A 22002-nucleotide genomic window follows, 5' to 3' on the forward strand; every position below is an offset into this window, starting at 1 on the left:
GAGGAGTGCTGGACTGATTCAACCTGTGTCTTACCCTTGGATCAGAGCCAAAAGTAAGCCTTCTCCTTAGAAGGGGGTATCTTCATGGTTTGCCAGTCCATTCATTTTCTTACCACTCTTTCTTCTGGCATTTGATGAGTAGTTCATTTGTTTATTTATTCATTCATTCATTCATCAAATACTTTATGAGTACTCATGACATGCCAGGCACTGTTGAAGAAATTGGGGATACAGCAGTGAACAAGACAGGTGAAAATCTCCTCCTCCGTGGAGCTGATAGTCTAGTGGGATGAGACAGGTAATACATAATAAACTGATAAAATATTGAGTCGGCCAAAAGTTCGTTCAGGTTTTTCCTTAACATCTTATGAAAAACCTGAATGAACTTTTTGGCCAACCCAGTATACAGGATGTTAGGAAGTAACAAGAGATAAAAACAAACAAACAGTAGAGTGTGGCTGATGGTTTGTGACTTTAAATTGAGCAGTGAGGTTAAACCTCATTGAGAAGCAGGGGTTTGAGTGAAGACCTGAGGGGTGAAGGAATGAGCTCAGTGAATATTTAAGACGAGAATATTCTAGAGAGAGGGAACAGCCAGTGCAAAGGCTCTGAGACAGAATCATGCCTAGTGTGGCCAGACTGGCATGAACGAGGAGAATATTAGGAGGTGATGTCGGGAAGCTGAAAGGGATGTACGTGGGAGTGGGGGAGTAGACCATGTAGCCATTATAAGGACCCTCTTCTTTTTTTATTGAATGAAAGATTCTTTAAACTCTACAGTGCTTCACAATTTTCACAAGTTTCACACACATGGTTTCATATAATCCCATAATAACCCTTTTCCACTCCCACCCCTATACTCCCCCTCCCCCCCTTCCCTCTCCTCGCTGGTAACCACTAGTTTCTTCTCTGTATCTGTGCGTCTGGGTCTTTTTTGTTATATACACTAGATTGTTGTATTTTTAGATTCCATATATAAGTGATACCATACAGTCTGTCCTTTTCTGTCTGACTTATTTCACTTAACATAATGCCCTCCAAGTCCATCCATGTTGCTGCAAATGGCAAAATTTCATTCTTTTTATGGCCAAGTAGTATTCCGTAGTGTGTGTGTGTGTGTATGTATATGCACACACATGTGCTACGTCTTCTTTATCCATTCATCTGTTGATGGACACTTAGTTTGCTTCCATACCTTGACAATTGTAAATAACGCTGCTATGAACATTGGGGTGCATGTATCTTTTTGAATGAGTGTTTTTGTCTTTTTTGGATATATGCCCAGGAATGGAATTGCTGAGGACCCTGTTATAATTGAGTAAGAAGGGGGCCACTGGAGGGTGGTGAGCAAAGGAATGACATGACCTCACATTTTAACAGGATAATTCTGGTCTCTGAATGAGAATAGACCAAAGCAAGGGCGGAGGCAGGGAAACCAGGTAGGAGACTACTGCACTCATCCAGGGTAAAGAGGATGGTGGCTTGGACCGTAAAGGTTCCATCTTGTATCTGTTCTGAAAGTGGGGCGAATATGATTTCCTGACTGATTTGGTGTAGGGTATGAGAGAAAGAGAGGTGTCAAAGGATAGCTCCAAGGCATTTGGCCTGAGCAGTTGGAAGGACGGACTTGCCATCAGCTGAGGAGGAGAAAACCATGGATTGACAGGTTCTCTTTTGGACGTGTTAAATTTGAGATGTCTATTAAAATCCAAACAAGGGTGTCAAATACAGTGGGCTCTATGAACCTGTAGTTCAGGAGAGAGGTCTGGTCTGGAGATATGATCTGGGGTGTCAGCAGCATACAAATTGTATTTAAAGCCAGGAGTTTAGATGAAATCCTCAAGGACTGAGTGTATTTAGTGAAGAGGTCTGGGATCTGAGCTCTGTGACATCATTAATAGGTTGAGGGAAAGAATGGGAACCAGCAAAGGACATGGAGAAGAAAAGGCCTGTGATTTAGGAAGAGCAACATGTGTGGTGTCCTAGAATCACTTGAAGAAATTTATTCCCAGGAGAAGGAGGGTGGCCAAGTGTGTCAAATGCTTCTGAGAAGGTCAACGTGGACAGTTGGGACTGAGATCTGACCATTGGACTTAGTAACATGGAGGTCACTGGCGACCTTGCCAGACAGTTTTGGTGGATGGTGGGATGAAAATGTGATTGGAATGCATTTTTTTTTTAAACTAATTAATTAACTTATTTATTTTTTGGCTGTGTTGGGTCTTCGTTGCTGCGTGTGGGCTTTCTCTAGTTGCGGTGAGCGGGGGCTACTCTTCGTTGTGGTGCTCAGGCTTCTCCTTGCGGTGGCTTCTCTTGTTGCGGAGCATGGGCTCTAGGCATGCAGGCTTCATTACTTGCTGCATGCGGGCTCAGTAGTTGTGGCTTGTGGGCTCTAGAGCTCAGGCTCAGTAGTTGTGGTACATGGGCTTAGTTGCTCCGCGGCATGTGGGATCTGCCCAGACCAGGGCTCAAACCCATGTCCCCTGCATTTGCAGGTGGATTCTTAACCACTGCACCACCAGGGAAGTCCCTGGAATGTGTTTGAGAGAGGATGGGTGGATAGGAAAAGACAACTCTTTACAGAAGTTTCCCTGTAAGATTTGCTAATCTTTTTAGCTTCTAGAGCTCTTACAACTTGGCATCTCTTTCTATATTCTCATGAGGACACTCGTGCTGGAGAGCAAATTAGGCATCACTGAGTGGTTCATTTCTTACTTAGAGGAAGTGAGGAATATGAGTCTTGAATAGGTCTCTGACCCAGTGTGGGAAAATGATGGATTCAGAGTCACAAGACATGGGCTTGAATCCCAACAATAATTCTTGCTACCCCAAGAATAACTCGGGACACCTTCATTCTCTGAGCTTCATGTTCTTCATCTGCCGAATGGAGAGAACAGTCACTTCCCTGCGGAGCTCACATGGATTAAATGGAGAATGCGTGTGGAAATACCGGGTCCAGAGACTGGCACACAGTATGAATCCATAGCAGGCTGGGGTGGTATTCAGGTGTCACGCGTTTAGGATTTAATTGCATTCAGAGGAGGCATGTACGTGTTTGCACGTTTAGTTATTGTTAAGTGGGCTAATTGCCTCTTTAAGTGAATTGTCATAATTGTGTGATTCCAATATTTTGATGCAACATATGCTTATTTTTGGAAAAGGCTTCTGGTCATTTGGGCTGGTTCCAGTGTGTTAAGGTTTTGGTTTTTTAAATGAAAGGCATGGACTCGTGCAATCATTTGGCATTTACTGTCACATGCCATGTGACAGCACCTGTTGTGGGTGCAGGGAGTAGAGAGGAAGGTGACAGTCCACAGACATGAACAGCGGGTGACTGAGGGACTTCCAGTCTGTTGGGAGGGGCAGATATGGAAACCCCCAGGTAAAGTCTAAACCCAAAGCCTGGTGCGTCCTCCCATTTCATGTGCTCATTCATCACATTCTAATTGAGCACCTACTGTGTGCTAGGCGTTGGTGACAAGACAGCCTTAACCCCTGCCCCCGTGGAGTCTGTGGGGAGGGGACACAAGCTAAAGGGAAGGAAAGAGTCGCAAATCATTGCAGGCGATAAGGATGCCATGGGGAGCACAGATGAGGCTGTGGAGGGGGAATGAGAGGAGGGGAGTTGCTGTGGGAGGGTCTGGGGAAGGCTTCCTGGGACTCTGCTTTCCGGGATGATATGATACCTGTGGCTGAGTGCCATCTAAAGGCAGTCAGCCCCTCACCCATCTCGGTGGTCAGGCTGAAGCCAGACATCACCCTGTGCTGCACAGACCTGTGGTGTGAGGAGTTAGGAACATTCACGGTGGGCAAAACAGTGAGGATACCGAGTGGGTGAGCTGCTGTCTACTTGTCCTGTGTCCTTGGGGAAGTTCCTTAATGTCTCTGAAACTCCTGGCAAGGACAATAACAACAGCAATAACAACCGTCACGGAGCAGGCTGGCTCTGTGCCAGGAGGTGTCCTGAGCAATTTACGCATGTTGATTCATTTACTCTTTGCAGAAGCCCTACAGTATATACTGTTATTACCTTCTTTTCACATACGAGGAAACTGGGGCACAGGGAGGTTAAGTAACCTGCCCAAAGCCACACAGCTAGTATGTGGCAGAGCCAGAATTCAAGGCACTGGACCACTTACACTGTACTGCCTCCTGTAGCAGCAGTAATGGCTACATACCTAATGGCTACTGCTACATAGCCGCGTAATGGCCACCTCCAGCGTAGTCACGAAGGTCGAGTGAGATGCATGCTTATGGCACCTGCCGTAGGACCTGGCTCATTCACCCATCCAGCTAATTATTTAGCTCTGACTTTGCGCCAGTTGCTGGAAAACAGGACATATAAGGGCTGTCCCGGCAGAACTCACATTAAACATTAAACACATAGTTATACAAGAAGTTAGCTACAAATCTGATGAGTACTTCCAAGAAGAAATGCAGGGTGTGTGACACTCTAGAGAGTGTCAGGGAAGACATTTAAACCAAACCTGTGGCGGAGGGATGAGTAGGAATGGGCCAGATGAAGGAAGAGCGAGTGACGGGCACAGCATTCTAGCAGAAGGAACAGACTGTGTGAGGGCCTGGAGGCAGGAAAGGTGCCTGTGGCTAGAAGGGTGATGGGAGCCAGGCCAGGTGAAGACTTACAAGCCATGTTTGGTTCTATGGACTTTATCCTAGGACAGAGGCGAGCCGTCAAAGCCTTGTAAGTGTGGGAGTTATGTGGTGAGATGATCATCTTTCAAGAGACCCGTTTGGCTGCATGAAGGGAATGGATTGGTGGGGACAAGAGTGGGCTATGGGAGACCAGTAAGGAAGCTGTTGTGGTTCCCCAGGTAAGAGATGCTGGTGGCCTGGACCAAGATAGTGTGAATGGAGAGAAATGGATAGGTTTAAAAGATATTTCAGAGGAGTTTCATTGGACTTGAGGGGTGACTGAAGGTAAGCCCCCAGTTCGTGGCTTTATTAACTGGGTGGAGGATGAGGGAGACACAGGTGCAGGTTGGGGGAAGGGGCATCGTGATTGCAGCTTTGCACATGTTCACTTTGAGATGCTTGTGAGACATCAAGTGGGAGCATTGAGTAGGCATTTAGATGCTCAGATCTGGAACTCAGATGAGTGACCAAAATTGGAGGTGGAAATGCGGCATCAAGATGGAAGTTGAAACTGAGACTGTGTGAGGTCCACCTGGGGAGAAGGTGTAGGGCAGGAAGAGCAGAACACTCAGGACTGAACCCAAGAAACTCCAACGTGGCTGGCAGAGAAGGAGTTGACACTGGAGACAGAGAAGCAAGGAGGTGGGCAGATAACTGAAAGCACGAGGTCCTGGAGGCTAAAGGAGGGATGTTTGCAAGATGAAGGAAAGGGATTCGTTGGACTGTCACTGCTGAGGGGACAGATGAGACGTGGCTGGAAAAGAAAGCCAGTTGGATCTGGTGCCATGGAGCTCACTGGTTGGTGAGGGCATGGAGGGAAGAGAATGCAGGTTGCAGTGGGCTATGGAGTGAATGGGAGACAAGGGAGGGGAGCCAATGGGTGAGGACAGCCCTTTCCAGAAGATGGGTGTGGACCGGAGGAGAGATGGTGGCAGCTGCAGAGGGATGGGGGGGTGTGTAAGACCAGAGAGTTGAGCCTGTGTCAGTCCAGCAGGGAGGGGAGGCCGAAGAGCCAGGAACAAGAACGGTTAATGGAATGACCAAGGTCCTTGGGGCAGAGGGAGAAAGGACGGGGTAGGACCATTCATACACACGTAGGGAGATTGGCCTTCGGAAGAAGTAGGGATGGCTCTTCTGGCATCAAAACAGGAGGCAAGTTGGTGCCAGATGGGCAGGTTTGTGGTTCTGGTGTCAGGACATTTTGGAAGCTATTTTCTGTTTTCCCTGTGAATGAAGTAGAAGGTGACTGGTCATCTGCAAAGGGGCAGAAAGGGAGTTAGAGGACTACTCTGGGGAGAATCATCGTGGAGATTAACAAGGTGGGAGGGAGCGGTTCCCAGCAGCACGAAGATCCCGCGCAGAGCTGGTGAGCGTGATTTCTGGTGAAATTTGGCCAGAGCCTTGCTCAGCTGTCTTGGTGAGGGTGCAGACGGGGCGGATGGTTGCATTCACATCAGAGGTGGGGGGTTTACTAGCGAGGCACCAGGCATAGAAGGGTACAGAGTGCTTTCTCTCCAGCCATTTCTGATTTCTTGGGGGTATTTCTCCCCCTTCCCCTCTCTGCTCCCTAGAGCAATCCATCTCCCTTCACCAAATTATGTACCATTCATATCCTTAACCACAAAATTACACCATTTGACCTTTGGGTATCTTGTCTTGGAAGAGAGGCACGTAAAGGTGAAGTTACATTAACACCTGCATATATGCACCAAAATGCATCAAAATACAATCGGAAGCATTTTCATCACCCTTGGGGACCATGTTAAGATGTTTGGAGGAACCTCTTTCTTTCTGTCTCTTTTTCAGTAGAGACATACTAGTGTTTAGGCAGGGAGTGTTCAGAAGGTCTTTATTTGAGGAATGGGCACTGGGAGCAGAGTGGACATAGACTCAGAGGGGGAGACTGATGCTTGGAGGGTCCTTAAAGAGGTTGCTACTGTCACAGCAATACGAGAAGATACGGATCAGACCCAGTTACCTCCTAGTTGTAACCTGGGCGAAGCCTCTAGATCTTGATTTTTTTGATCTGTGAATGGGGATAAATACAGGATGCGTTTAACAATTAGAGATTTACATGTCAATTACATTGACATGTGAATGGGGATTATTTTTTGACCTGTGAATGAGGATAAATACAGGATGCGTTTAACAATTTGAGATTTATATGTCAATTACATCTTAATAAAGCTGGAAGAGAAATAGTTCAGGGCAGGCCTACCTGGGGAATTAGGGAGACACCCACATCAAGGTAGACCTCCCTGGGGAATTTGAGGGATGTCCCAGGTCAGTTTAGACACACTTGGGAAATTAGGGAGATCATAGGTGACACACACTTGTAATTAAGGAGACATAGGAGGTCACTGTAGACACAGCTGGGCTATTAGAGACACATACCATTTGTTACACACCTAGGAAATTACGGAGAAAAAATAATTAGAGATGATGTGCACATAAAACAGCCACCATATATTGGGTGATCAGTAACTAGCAATGGGGGCTATATTCTGGGTAAGAGACAGTAAGGGAGAGCATTGGATTGGGGTCCTGTGTAAGAAAACGTGCTTTTGATCTTCACCTTTTAGTGGGAGGAGTTACTTTCCCAAGCTCATCAATAACAAGGCTGGACCAAAGCCTGTTTCTTGGTGCCCAAGCCCTCAGTTTGGCCTTGATCGGCACTGCCTCTCAGGATTGTTAGGACCCAGAGTCTCAGGGTCCAAGTCACAGACTAGAAAGCGTTGCCTTCCTTTGCAGACAGTGTAAATTAGGGGAGGAGGGAGTGAGACCTTTTTCTAACTGTGTGACTTTCGCAGGTGAATTCCCCTCCCTGTGCCTTAGTGTCTCTATCCATAAAATGGCTGTATAATAACAGAACCTCCTTCACAACGATGTTGTGAGAATTAAATGCATTAAACTTTTGTAAAGCGCTCACACCTGGCACATACTATATACTCAATAAATGTTAGATATTTATATTCCCTGATTGAAAAAACTGCTCAAGGAAATTGTTTATGGTAGAGCTGAGACCTACCAGGACATGGTTTCCACCTATGTGTCAAGCTTGATCAGGAGAAACGGGATCTTCCTTGGGCCCTCTCCTGGTCCTTCTGTTACTCCCAGGCACCAGCTGGGGGACTCCCATCAAATTGGATTGAAATCCCATGGATATCGATAGAACAGCTAATGTGTATACTTAGCCATGGAGCTTGAAAGGTGGATGAGCCCATCCCCTGTCCCCCTTTGTGCGAGTGTGGAAACTGAGCTGAGAGAGAGCAATGACAGGCTAAGATCGTGCAGTACGAGATATATAACTTTGGTTGTATGCATATAGAGCAACTAGGCAGGGGACGGTCCCCAAACCTGTGAGCTTGGTCCAGCTCTCGGAAGCAACTTCATGTGGTAGGAAGGAGCCAGATCTTGGGGTCAGAAGACTGGATCCTATTCCTGATGGCTCCGGATGCCCTTTGCCACCAGCAAGGTCACTGCTTCCTGGCCTGCTGTTTGCCTACCCGTGAAATAATCTCACAGGATCCCTGCAGAGGGAGCCAGGAAGCAAGAGGTGGCTTAGGCTCTGGGTCCAAGGTAGGGGCATGAGTGTGGCTAGGCACTACCCTCTCGGAGCCTGTTTCTGTGGCTATAAAGGGCAGTCTAGGGCTCTTCCCCAGGAATTGTGGTGAGGTTCACAGATGCCCGAGAAGAGAGGCGTTAACAACAAGCAGGTGTTTTAGAGACCATGTGGGCCTTCTTCCCACCATAACTCCACTCGAATCCTACCCATCCCCACCCCCTCAGTGACCTCATCCAACAAATATTTACTGAGAGCCTACCCACCAAGACCCAGATATTGTAATGGGCTTCAACTGCCCTAGCTATTTTAATACACATACTTAATTTACCAAAGAATATAAGGATGTTAGAAGATTTATTTCTCGTATGCTGTTGTGGTTTCATGTTTTTTTCCTTCTCTACACATTATATTTTATGACTGTTGTAAGATTTACTATCATATTCACCAGGACCTTTGGTGTCCTTCATCTGGAATATTCCCAACCATTATCTCTTCAGTTATTCCTCTGCCCCATTCTCACTGTTCTCCCTCCAGAAGGCTGATTGAACAGATGTCCATTAGACACCCTCACTTTGTCCTCTATACCTTGAAACTTCTCCTTCATGTTTTCTTGGATCCGTCTTGCAGTTCACACATAACTCTTCTCCTAGGTCTAATCGCTCTCAGAGCACAGAAGAGGAGGAATGATTCCCCAGGCTAACATAACCTTGGTACTAAAACCCAACAAAGTCAGTATGAAAAAGGAAAATCATAGGCCCATCTTACTCGTGAACTAGATGCCAAAATCCTAAACAGAATATCAGCAATCAAAATCTAATCATGCATAAAGTGACCAAGTAGGGTCTATTCCAGAAATGCAGGGTTGTTTTCACATTAGAAAAACCGAGTGTAGCAATTTACCGTATTAACTGAATTCAAGGAAAAAGTCACTTGAGACTTTCAGTCGATGCAGGGACAAGGAATTCAATAAAATTAAAATGTGATGCATGATTGAAAGAAAAAGGAATGCCCTTAACCTGTTATAAAATACCTGTAAGAACCTGTGGCAAATCATGCTTAGTGGTAAAAATATTGGGCTACTTAAGATAAGGAAAAAAGCAAGGGTGTCCACTCTGACCATTTCTATTCAGCATTGTAATGGAGCTTCCTGGTCAGTGCAGTGAGGTGGGAAAAAGGAACAAATAATGTTTGGAAAGGAAGGTGTCCAGTGTGGCTCGTAGCTTGTGCTCCTGGGGTAATGTTTTTACCGTTTACGAAGATGAGAAAGACCAAGAGAGGACCTAGTTGGGAACATATAAGAGAAGGTCGCCCAGCTGCCCTGGAAGACCATGGGGCAGGGAGTCAGGATACTTCAGCTCCACTCCCAGCTCTTCTACTAGCCCTGCATGGGCCGCTTTCCTCTTGGACCTGAGTTTTTCCATCTGTAAAATGGGTGGGTGTGGACAGATGGATTCATGGTGGGCTGCAGGGGCCAGATCTGGTGGGAAAACAGAGAAGAACAGGTGAACAGGAGCTGACCCCATTCTCCAGGAGGGCAGGTTTCTGTATACAGGCTGTACAGTAGGAGGAAGCACCCATTTGGGGATGGGTCAGGAGTCTGACTGGGCCATTTTGACTGTGTGCCTTGCAGAGGGATCATCCCCTCTCTCCTTTGCCAAGGGGTTATCATTGTTGCTATTTTTGGTGCTGTCAAACCTGTTCTGCAGCTGTAAGACATTGACCCTCAACAACATGCCCTTTTGATGTTTTAGACCTACAACAGCCAGAACGAGAGCAACGAAGACTATGAGATCCCCCCAATAACACCTCCCAACCTCCCCGAGCCATCCCTCCTGCACCTGGGGGACCACGAAGCCGGCTACCACTCACTGTGCCACGGCCTCACGCCCAACGGGCTGCTCCCTGCTTACTCCTACCAGGCCATGGACCTCCCAGCCATCATGGTGTCCAACATGCTGGCCCAGGACAGCCACCTGCTATCAGGCCAGCTGCCCACGGTGAGTCCCTTTTACCTGCCATGTTTCCTGCTGGTTACAGCAGGAAAGGGAGTTGATGGGGAGCAGCATGTCAGTGCCTTGCTGAGGACCCTCTGCTCATGGGCAGGGTCTGCGCTCGGTTGGTTACTTGCATGGGGGTCTGCAGAATATTGGAGGTGGGCATGGAGGGAAACTTATGTCCTCACACTACTTATTTCTGAAGCTGAGTTTATAATATCTCGGTATTATTTGTTTTATTATTTTTTTAATAGTATAGTCTCATCTTTATTTTTATTTTTTAAAGACTTTATTGAGGGGGACTTCCCTGGCGGTCCAACTGTTAGGACTCTGTGCTTCTGCTGCAGGGGCCCTGGGTTCGATTCCTGGTCAGGGAACTAAGAATCCCACAAGCTGCTTGGTGTGGCCAAAAAAAAAAGTCTTTATTATTGAAATATAATTCACCTACTATACAATTCACCTATTTGAAGTATATGGTTCGGTAGCTTTTAGAATATTCACAGAGTTGTGTGACCATCAACACACTCTATTTTAGTACCTTTTCATCACCCCCAAAAGAAACCTTATACCCTTTAACCATCATCCCCAAATTCCCCCATCATCTAGCCCTAGGCAACCACTGATCTACTATATAGTTGCCTGTTATGCACATTTCATATAAATAGAATCAGATTATTTTTAAAATATCGTATTGCTTCAGCTAGCAGGGAAGAGGGTGATCACTGACTTAGAGTTTTGAGGATGTGTGGGAATTTGGCAGGCAGACCAGGGAAGGGAAGGACCTTGCAGGCTGAGGGAACAGCATGTACAAAAGCAAGAGGCAGGAGCCTCATGCTGTGCTTAGGAGTGGCATGTAGGTCATTCTTTTTATTGGGCTGGAGAGAAGGGACATGGAGCTATACAGGGAGAGAGGAGTGAAAACTAGCAGGGCCTGATCATGAAGATCCTGAATACCATGCTGAGGAAATGTATGATTCTTCAGCATGGATGGTTGCTTTGAACAATCAAGACCTATAGAAGATCAGTAGAGATTTTTTTGTACAATGGGAAAATCTCCTTAAGGGAATTCTAGTACTTCTCCTGAATGACTGTGATGTGTGTTTATTTTTGCTTTTTCCTTCACAGCTAGTCACAACCCTTAAGTTCATTCCTAAGTGACAGTAATCAAACTCAAATGAGCTGATGCAGAAAAAAAGACTGAAACATCCAGGGGTGGACAAAGGGTTTCAGGCATAGCTGGATCCAGGAACTCCAGCAGTATCGTTAGTGTCATCTGCACAGCAGGCATGAAGGCTTCCAGCAGCCAACATCTTCCCTGATGTCTCTGGCAGGTGACAGTTTGGGTCTTCCAGGGAGGACCATGACAGCATGGCTGGACCCACCACTGTGTCCAGGAGGAAGCAAGTCCTTGATTTTGTCACAAACACACCTATGGAGGGGAGGAGGGGCCCCTAAATTGATTTCCCGTCAGAATCACATGATGTTGGATGGATCGTGTTTATCTCTGCAGAGGCTGCTCAGAGGTCATGGCCAGATGTGTGGCCCAATTCTAGCAGATGCCTGGGACCTTCAGGTGTACAGTTTATCGTCTAACAGTCTTAACTGTATTTTATTTATTTATTGTTTACTCTTATTACCGCCAAATCTCCTTGCTTAAGAAAAAATCCTGGTGTACTCTATGTATACTTTTGAGAGCCGCGTCACTTTTGTTTTCTCGAAGCTAGTGAGACGTAAAAGGAGAGAAGGAGAGAGGGAGGGAGGGAGGAAGCCAACTCAAGCCCCACATTTTATATTGTTCAGGGTCTGACTAAAGTGCTCAATGGAAATTGATGCTCCATTTGTTGAGGAACGAGCCCATCAATAATGCAGGTTCTCCGCTTCCCCTTCCCTCTCTAGACCTGCGGATTCCACAGCCATGTGGTTTTAATTCCACTTTGTTACAACCCTTTTACCTTAGCTGCTTGCCCAGCTAATTTCCTAACAAAAACCTCACAATTCCAGACCGTCCTGGTTCGGGATTTATGGTAACAGAGGCAGGGGCGGGGCCCTGCAGACGTCTCTGGTGTGTACCCTGGGGAGGGCCGTGGATAAGGGGTGCGTCTAGCTGCAGTTCTGGTCCACAGTGTCACTGGTCTGGGATGCTGGTGGTCAGTGGAGACAGTGTGGGCTAGTGATAAATGCATGGGCTCCGGCATCCCACGGACCCGAATTAATCCTGGTCCCACATCCTGAGCTTCAGTCCTCTTTTCTTGCAGTGACGTGTATCTGAGATAATGTATGTAAAGTCTTAACAAATGTCTGGCAGAGAGTAAACAATCAGGGAATGTTTGCTATTGTTATTATTAGTCATAAAAATGAATTCCCACTGTAACCCAATGGCAGTGTTTTCCCATTAGTCTCATTTACCTAAAGGAACAGACTGCAGGTACTCACAGGTACCTTGGTAGGGCCACCTGGTTATAATAGCTCTGATGATTACAAAGGATATTATCTGTTTATCAGAGATGACCCCTCCCCCATCCTTCCTCCTAGAAAATGCTTTTGTTGGGCTCAGTCCAAATAGGTACTTTGTAGCCACTTTCCAGATTTCTTTAAAAACTAGTGCATGTTTAAGATGCTTCACAAATTCAGATAGCTTTAATTCTTCCATTAGTGAGAGTTTTCAAGGGTTCACTGGGTTTTATATTCCCTCGTTATGAAATGAAAGATAAGCCAAACTATTTTCCCCAGGGGAAGGCTGCCGGACCAAGTAGGAAACCAAATAAGAACGTGTCCATCCATTGGGACTATATGGCAAAGAGGGACAAAGCACCCTTGAAGACAATTGTTTTAAATGTGTCTGAGCTGAAGCTTGAAGGTGTGTGTCTGTGTGTATGGATGTGCTGCTATGTGGGTGATGCTGGAATTTGTGTCAGCACCCTCTAGATGTTAAGCATTGTGCAGGAGGCTTTACAAACATTTTCCCACGTAATGCTCCCAAGTTCCGAGTGAGACAGGAACGACTGCAGTGAGGAAATGGCGGCTCAGAGCAGGTAGGTGATTGTATTAGTTTCCTGTGGCTGCTCTAGGAATTGTCACAAACTCGGTGGCTTAAAAACAACGGAAATTGGGCTTCCCTGGTGGCGCAGTGGTTGAGAGTCCGCCTGCCGGTACAGGGGACGCGGGTTCGTGCCCCGGTCCGGGAGGATCCCACATGCCGCGGAGCAGCTGGGCCCGTGAGCCATGGCCGCTGAGCCTGCGCGTCCGGAGCCTGTTGCTCTGCAACGGGAGAGGCCACAACAGTGAGAGGCCCGCGTGCCGCCAAAAAAAAACACCGGAAATTTATTCTCTCACAGCTCTGGAAGATGGAGGTCCAAAATCTGTATCATTGGACCAAGATCAAGGTGTCAGGAGGAGTGACCTTCCTCCAGGGACTCTGGGAAAGAATCCATCCCATACTTCTCCTGGCCTCTTGTGATAGCCAGCTGTCCTTGGCTTGTGGCTGCCTCACTCCAATCTCTGCCTGTCATCACATCGCGTTCTCTTCTGTCAGTGAAATCTCCCTCTGCCTTTCTTATAAGGATGGTTAAGTACTTAGGGCATTTAGGAATAATCTAGGATCATCTCCCCATCCCAAGAGCCTTAACTTAATCACATCTGCAAAGACTCTTTTTTCCAAATACAGTACCATTTACAGGTTCCAGGGATTAGAATCTGATGTCTTGAAGAGGCCATTTTTGGACTTAACCACAGTGATCAGCCTTGATTGAGAGCCAGCTAGGTACCAGGCATTGTTCTGAACTCTGGATCTACAAAATGCCCTTGAGGAACTCCTGGTGCAGGTGGAGAGACAGGTGAAGAGCCCATTTTCGAAAATGCAATAAATGCTCTGATAGAATCAGTGCATGTTGCTCTGTCCCCCTAGAAGAGGCAGCTGGCTCAGATGTGGGGTTATTGCTTCCTAAAGGAAGTGATGACCTGACACTAGTAGTCTATGTATTTTATGAATGAATGAGTATAACATAGTTATTAGGTCACAAAACCAGAATTTACTTGCAGCTGTCTACCACGCACCTCTCAGTTTTAGCAGGTGCCCAAGGGATGGAGCAGCTCGGCTGCAGGGTCACCAGTGGCACAGAGGTTGTGCCCATGACCAGGATGCCTCAGGTGCTCTCTGCACAGGCTGAGATGTCAAGGATGTGGTCCTTGGAGCAGTGGATGAGGCCAAGGTGTTTGACAGCCATCTCATTAACGCCAAGCCCTCTTGGCTCTGATGCCAGAGGCCACCAATTCCTTTTGGTCCCCTGCCCGGCCCGCGTGGTCTCCCAGCATGCATGGGAGTCGGCTCTTCTGCTTTAAAGGTATGGCTGCCGGCGGGAGTCCTATACAAGGAGCAGCGGGCTCCTTTTACAAAATTAAATATGCTTAAGGCTTCTCCCTTGACTTCAGCATCTTAACTGATTAAACATTCATTTCCAAGACAAAAAAAGTCAATTTAGTATGAAAGATATATTTTGCCAGTTTAATTTAAAGCACCGCACCTCCATCTGACCCCTATTTTCATAACTCAATAATTTTATCCTGTGTTGATTGTCTCATTTTGAGAGAGATATTGTATGTATAAATCAGTTTCTAAAATACCCAAAGAAACTAGAAGAGTGGAATTTATTACGCAGCCTCTGTTAAGTCTGAAATAATTTACTTTGCAGCCGTCCTTGGGAAATGCTCGCGCTTATGGTCCTGGCTTACCCAGAAGAGGAATTATCCTGGGAAGGGACAAAGCTTGATGCCCCCAGATAAGTTCCTGGGGAACCTGTACCTTTTTCGAGACTCGAGACACTCCTGGGAGAGCCTTGGGCAGGTGGAGACGGGGCTCGATGGGAAGTGAGTTCTGGCAGAATCAGCCATGGGTTCCGGTGATCTGGGAAATGTGGGGTCTCCCTAAGATGAGCCCTGTGGGTCACTAAAATTCTGTGGTCCAGGCTCGGGCTTCAGTTAGCACAGGGGTGGCGCACAGCCGTCGTTCGAACATTCTCCTCCAGCACCGACTCTCGTTTACCGCTTTCTCAGGGAATTTGGATAAGTCACTTCTCTCCCAGCTTCAGTTTTCCCATCTACAGAATGCGGATTGGGATTCCATCTCTGGTGAACTCACAGATAGGAAAATGGGGATAATTGCTTTGCCAGCTGTGACACTCTGGATAAGCATATGGGTTTGGGGTTGGAGAGACCCTGCTACCACCGCAACACATGCCACTGGCCTGGGGGGCTCAAAACTTATCAACTTGGATTAAAATCCTGAGTGCTAGCCTGGTAGTTTTAGACCCTTTGAGTTCTAGGGCTCTCTCCCAACTTGTCTCGCCAAGGCTGGACCTTCTCCCTGCACAGAGAGGGCTGGGGGCCATACCAAGTGAAGGGTCTTTCCTGGATAGGATCCTAGGAGGGACTTTTGGGGAGAGGGCTGGGCAGTTTCTTAGTTGCACTTCACCCCCTTGCCTTGGAGGTGGTTCCCATGAGAGCCTGCAGCCCTGGCCTAGGGTCTGGAGCCTGGGGGCAGGGCTCAGAGCTTATGGGCAGGGCCTGTGTATTGACCGGGGAGGATCCTTAATATTCACCCCCCCCACCTCCTTCCCCCTTCTCTTTCTGTTCTCACTCTTCCCCTCCAATCTCCTCTCTCTGTCCTCCCTTCCCTGACTTATTCCTTCTCCACCCAGGAGACTTGGTCTCCCTCTATTTGATTCTCACAAATTGAGATGCAGGGGATCCCCTCTGGAATCTAAGAAAAAGGGACCAAAGACCCCTAACCTTTGGTCGTCTGGTCTTCTGAGCCACAGGACCAGTAGAGACACCTCTCCCTGCCCACCTCGCCCCCGCCTAGTCCAACCTATTCATTCATTTTACTGCCCTTAATGCATGATTTGTTTTTCGTTGTTGTCATTGTTTTACAATTGAATCAGTTAGTTTTTGCTGTGTAACAAACTACCCCAACATTTAGTGGCTTAAAGCAAGCAATGAACTTTTACTATTTCTTGTGCTTCTGTGGGTCAGCAAGGTAGTTCTTTTGATCTGGACTGGCTTGGCTGACTTCTGCGGTCAGCTTGCAGCTTGGCTGGAGCTGCGTGGCCTCAGATGGCCCTGTTCACGTCTCAGCAGTTGTCTGGGGTCAATGGGGATGACGTGGTCACAGGTTTTTCGTCACATGGTGGCCTAGGCTTGTTCACATGGTGATGGCCCCAGGGCTCCCAAGAGCATCAAGAAAGAGGCTCCCATGTGCAACCACTTCAAACCTCAGCTTGCATCATATTTGCTCATGTCCAGAAATAGACCCCACCTCTTGAAGGGAGAAATGGCAGAGTCACATTGCAGAAGGGCATGAATGCAGGGCAGGGCAGGAATTTGTGATCATATTTTGTGTGTGTGTGTGTGTGTGTGTGTGTGTGTGTGTGTGTGTGTGTGTGTTTTGTTTCCTTGATGTATAGTATTACCCAGTATTTAGGAGCGTGGGCTCTGGGGTTAGGCCAACCTAAGTTTAAAACGCAGTTCCACCATTTGTTACCTTCCACCCTGTGACCCAGAGCCAGGGGTTAACTGCCCCGGCGCCTCAGGTTTTTTCATATGTAAAATGGAGGTAGTGTTACTTGCCTTATTGGAGCTTATGGAGAGTCAACGATCAGATGTAGGCAAGTACCCAGTTGCCTGGCACACAGTGGGCATTCAGTAAATGTAAGCTACTCTATTTATTAATTTATTCATTTTACTGATGAGGTTTGGGTATCTCTGTTTGTCCAGCCTGACCTGCCTGCGGTCGGCTTTGCTGGAGCCGTTGTTGGGCTGAGTTGCCAACGTGGGGCTGGTCCAAGAGGTGGGTGTCGGGGAGGGCGGGTCAGAGGCTGGGGGTGGACAGGGGACGGGCATAGTCATTAAACTAGGGCCTTGGTCAAGGCTCAGCGCTTGAGAGCAACAGCAAAGTGACAGTTCCACTGCTTGCCAAGAAAGCGAGGGCCCCGAACCCAACTCCTGTTGGCTGCGTGAGCAGGGAAAGAATCCATCTTAGTAAAAGTAGGGTGTCTGCAAGGGCGTCTACAGCCTGAACTTTTCCTGGTTGCCATGTTTTTGGCTAATTTCCCTCTGGGGTTGGGAGTGGGGTACTTATGTCCGAAATGGGCCTCTGAGGATCCTACACGGGGGCGGGGGGACCCGGAGTCCGGAGGTTTCTTTATATTCCGCAGAGTCCATAAGAAACTCCTTCCCCCTGTTTTTTAGAGGCAATAAGGGAAAGAAATGTCTTTTTACATTTCATAAAACTCGGAAAAATGGCTTTAAACAGCTTTTGCTTCCCTGCTATAATTATTTATTTTCAAACACTCCTGCAGGGGACTGCTCCGTTTTCTTATCCTGTACTCCTTTTTCTCATAAATGAACCATCACTTCAATAAATCATTATGAAAACAGAGACTAACACCGGCTCTGAAAGGTTGAAAGATTTATGTAACACATTTATGTTCCCCATTTTCTCATTCTGGTACTCGGCTGCAAAAGCTAAGCTAATAAAAGCTGCTATTAATATTTCTTGTTGCCTAGCAACCCCAGAGCGGGAGTAATAGCTTCAGCTAGAAAAATAGATGACCGATAAGGAAAAATTCAATTCTTTTATTATCTCAGGGGGAAATGGCCTTTTACTGGAACCATTATGATGTACGAGTATGAAGTTGAACACAAAAGATGTTTTTGTGTGTTTGTTTTTCTATTTTTAATGAACATTATTTTACCTCCACTGACTCTTTCAGGGCACTTTTGTTTCCTTTTGCACCCCCCCACCACCCCCATCCCTCATGCTTAATTTAGTAGCTATAGTAGTTAAGAACCTGTCAGCGTATTTTAGTTTAAAAATGGTTTTTGCAAAGGTTTATAACGCAGCCATAAAAATTCAGTCCCTGTTAAAACTCAGGCCAGTGATAAGCCAACACACGGGCTAGTTCTCTACGCACAAGCTCACGTCCGTTGAGAGATAAGACTCATGGTTTTCTCGAAGAGGAAGGTCGGGAAAGAACAAAACGTATTCTTTTCCATGTCCCAGTTTTCTTTGGAACCCAGGGAAGCTGTCTCTTTTAAGAAGGGTTTGCTATAAAGTTTGAGGGTTGTTCAAAGCAGGAAAAGATAGGGCTATTTATTGAGCACCTGCTGTGCACAGATGTGGTGCCATTGCCTCTTCCCAATAACCCTCTAAAGTAGGCAGCATTTTATCCCCATTTTTCAGATGCAGAAACTGAGGCTTAGAGAAGCCAAGGAATCAGCCCAAGGTAGCATGACGCCATGATGTTTCACCCCTTGGTGCTTTAGCATGGCGTTTCACAATTCTTGGACCTACCAGCATTAGGGGCCTGGTCAGTTTCTGTTGTGGGGGCAGTTCTGTGCAGTGGAGGATGTCTCGCAGCATCCCTGGCCTCTACCCATCATCCCTGGCCTCTAGGAGCAGCCCCCAGTCAAAATCACCCCTGTTGGAGAACCACCGCATGCTGTTCCCTCTGCTTGGAAGCCCCTTCCCCCTTGTCAACCTGGTGGACTCCTGCTCCTGCGTTAGCACCCAGTTCAGAAGTCATCTTCTCTTGGAGGCTCTCTGGATCCTTTGGGCTGGGTGTAGGCACTTGTCTCCATCACAAAACTTGAGGATGTGGCCAAAAACTCAGGAATCAAGATAAGTCATTTTTTTCATGCAGTATTTTTATAAACCAAAATTACCACCAAAAAATATGATGAACTGTGTATCAAAAATTTAAATAAAGGTGAGATCAGTCTGAGTTCATGGAAATATGTGGTTGGCCATTTAGATGCCCGTCTGTACCACCAGCCCGGCACAGCCTGAAGGCTGGGTCTGTGCTTTACGCTTTTCTCTGGCACCAGCATCTAACAAGGGCCTGGCTCGCAGATAACCCTCAGTCTCTGTTTATCGACGGAATGAATGCGAGAAGGGAGATTATTGTCCAGGGTCACACAGTGAGAAAAAGGGTAGATACGGAACTTGAATCCAGGTCTCTGGCTCCAAGCCCAGTGCTCTCTGCACCCTTCAGGCCGTATATGGGGTGAATCGAGGTTGCCTGCAGGGTGGTATCTAAGTCACAGGGGATTCAAAGATGCCCTGGGGTGCTCACAGCCTGGGGGAGGGGGAAGGGTAATGGCAGCCATGATTTCAGCTTGGTGTCCACTTGGCTCTCCCTGTGGCTGTCTTATTCACCCACAACCCCTGTGCCAGACAAGAGCCAGCAGCTCACTGATGTGGAGCATCTCCAAGAACAGAACCATGATGGCTAGCCCCCTGGAACACCACTCACACTCCCTGTGGTCACGGATGCCTTATCTTGGCCTTTGGAAGGCAAGGACCACTCCTTGTTTGACCCCTATATCCTCTCGGTGAACTTTTTCTAAATAAATGGATAAATTATCTGTAATCTGCTAACATTTATGTAGCATTTATTATATGCTTGACACCAGCTTAAGCCCTTTCTATTTGTTATCTCATTTAATCCTTCATCTTGATGAAGGGTATTATTGTTGCCATTTTGCAGATGAGAAAACAGAGGCACAGAGAGATAAATCACTTGGCTACACCACCACTAAGTGGTGGCGCCCAGATTTGAACCCAGATGGGCTGACTCCCCAGCCTGTGCACTCCATTAGCCAACCTGTACAGCCTTCATGTGAATTATTGAATGAGCAAGGGGGTGAATGAGACAAGATAGAGAACCCCTTTAACCGACTCTGAGTCAAGCCATTCACGTTCATAAGTAACCACAGCATGAAGTGTGAGGTGCTAGCCTGGAGTGAGGAGCAGAGGAGTGCTGACAAGCTCAGAGGAGAGTAGTAGCAGGGAGGACTTCCTGGAGGTGGTGGCCTTGGGGCTGGGCCTTAGGGGCCAGAGAACAGCAGCAGAAGCCTGAGGGGAGGAAACTTCACACCTGCCTGGATGTCCTTATTCAGACCCAATTGCCACCTCTTCTGCTGAGATTCACCAAACGGTTGTGATGTTTTACGATCACTTAGGTGCCCTCTGGTGTCCATCCTCCGCACTCCTTGCCAGGCTCCTAATCGGAGCCGTGACCCTCTGGCCGCGAAGGGTGCAAGGGCCAGGCATTTAACTTCCATTCTGGGCCAGATGCCCAGCTCAGCAGAGTACCTCTCCCTCTGAGACCTGCTCCCGAGTCACGAGGGAGAATTCACGGAAAATCTCAGCAACATTCGTCAGCTGCAGCTTCGATATTACCCAGTATAATGGCTCATTCCTCCGAGTGCATATTCAGTACCACGTTTGGGAAAATGAGCTTTTAATGTACCATCGGCATTGCTGAGAAACCATCTCTGGCTCCGCAGAATGTCTGGAGCACATAAAACTTGAGATCTATTGGAGTCATTTTCCCCTTGCTCTGCCGGATAATAAAAAGTCAGTCCCATGCCCTCTTTTTCTCATCTTGTGGCTTTGTCCGTTTAGAACTCGGGGTCTTTATAAAAGGCAGCAGCACAAATAAAACTCATCAAAATATTAAGGCTCCAGAAGAGAGCATTGATATACTCCTGAAGTCGAGACACCAAGAGCATTTCGAGAGGAAGGGAATCCTGGGAGAGATTTCAGCACACCGGCTGGCTTGGGCTGTGGCCCCAGCTGTGATGGTGGCAGCCGGGGTCCAAGTGGTAGCACTTAACCGGGAGTATGGAGTCTCTTCTGCCCTGGTGGGTGACCTTGGGCGTAACTCCCTGTCTCTGAGCCTCAGATGAGGTGGAGCTGGTGCTATTTACCCCACAGGGTGGCTGTGAGAACCAGATGTGTGGATGGATGGTCCTGGTGCTTAGCTTCTTGTGTGAGATGTAGCAGGTGACCGATACGGGTTTGTTGAATGACTGAGTGAGTGAAGAAATGAATGAAAAATAAATGCTGCCTGTGTAAACACTTCACAAACTGTAGAGTGCTGCCTACATTATTGTTGGTAAGTAAGCCAGATGGGGACCCTGTAGTCTATTCCATCTTACGGCCCACCTTATCTCATCAACTTTGGAGGGAGATGGAATTAGCCTCATTTAACAGATGCGTACCTGAGACTCAGAGGGCAAGTGGCTTGTCCAGAGACAGCCAGGAAGTGGTGGAGGCAGGACAGGAACCTCGTTCCCTTGACCCCAAGTGTCTTGTGCCCTCAACAGTGCAGCTCAGAGCCTAGTGGTTGGGGGAGAGTCGGGTGGGAGCTCCAAGGTCAGATGTGTGATCAGCTGTGTGACCTCAGCCACCTACTCACCCTCTCTGTGCTGCAGTTTCCTCATGGGATATTTGCAAGGAGTAAATGAGATATTCCAGGTGGTGTCCAGATCCGTGCCAGAGGGAGGTCTACCTAGTTCCATAGGGAGCTCTTAAGCATGAATTAGACTCCTGTGCGTGGTGTCAGTCATTGGTCACAGGCCAGGATGGGTGGGGCATGTGCGTAAGTTCCTAGGCAGGAAGGCTCCCATTGGCCAAGGGCAATTCTTAGAGAAGGAGGCAGCCATGAACCTTTCACAGTCAGCACGCCCAGGAATTGTTCTCGTTGGGGCTCCGGCAGTATCTACATCTAAAACAGGATCCTAAGGCCAGCAAGATCAGCATCACCTGGGAAGTGGTTAAGAGATGCAGATTCTCAGGCCCCCTCCTGGCCCCTCAACCGGTGTTTAACCAGCCCTCCAGGGGATTCTGATCCCGCTCAGAACCACTGGATCGCCATCATCCTCACCCGAGTCCTGAGTTCTCCGTGGTTTTAGGACACACAGAACTGTCGCTTGCGTTTCTGTCTGCCT

At 47.5% G+C, this 22002-nt stretch overlaps 1 protein-coding gene across 5 annotated transcripts in view; it reads left to right on the forward strand.

Annotated features, from left to right (window-relative positions):
* Nucleotides 1-22002, forward strand: part of TOX2 (TOX high mobility group box family member 2) — a gene marked incomplete at both ends in the record, with an annotated part of 131330 nt that overhangs the window by 74989 nt on the left and 34339 nt on the right. For all 5 annotated transcript variants that reach the window (XM_082670341.1, XM_082670343.1, XM_082670344.1 and 2 more), the window contains one exon: nt 9970-10215. In XM_082670341.1, the coding sequence (XP_082526467.1) occupies nt 9970-10215 (246 nt within the window). The remainder of the gene's footprint in view (nt 1-9969; nt 10216-22002) is intronic.

Source organism: Grampus griseus, assembly GCF_964374135.1.
Source record: "Grampus griseus genome assembly, chromosome: 14".
In the NCBI taxonomy this organism is placed as follows: Eukaryota; Metazoa; Chordata; class Mammalia; order Artiodactyla; family Delphinidae; genus Grampus; species Grampus griseus.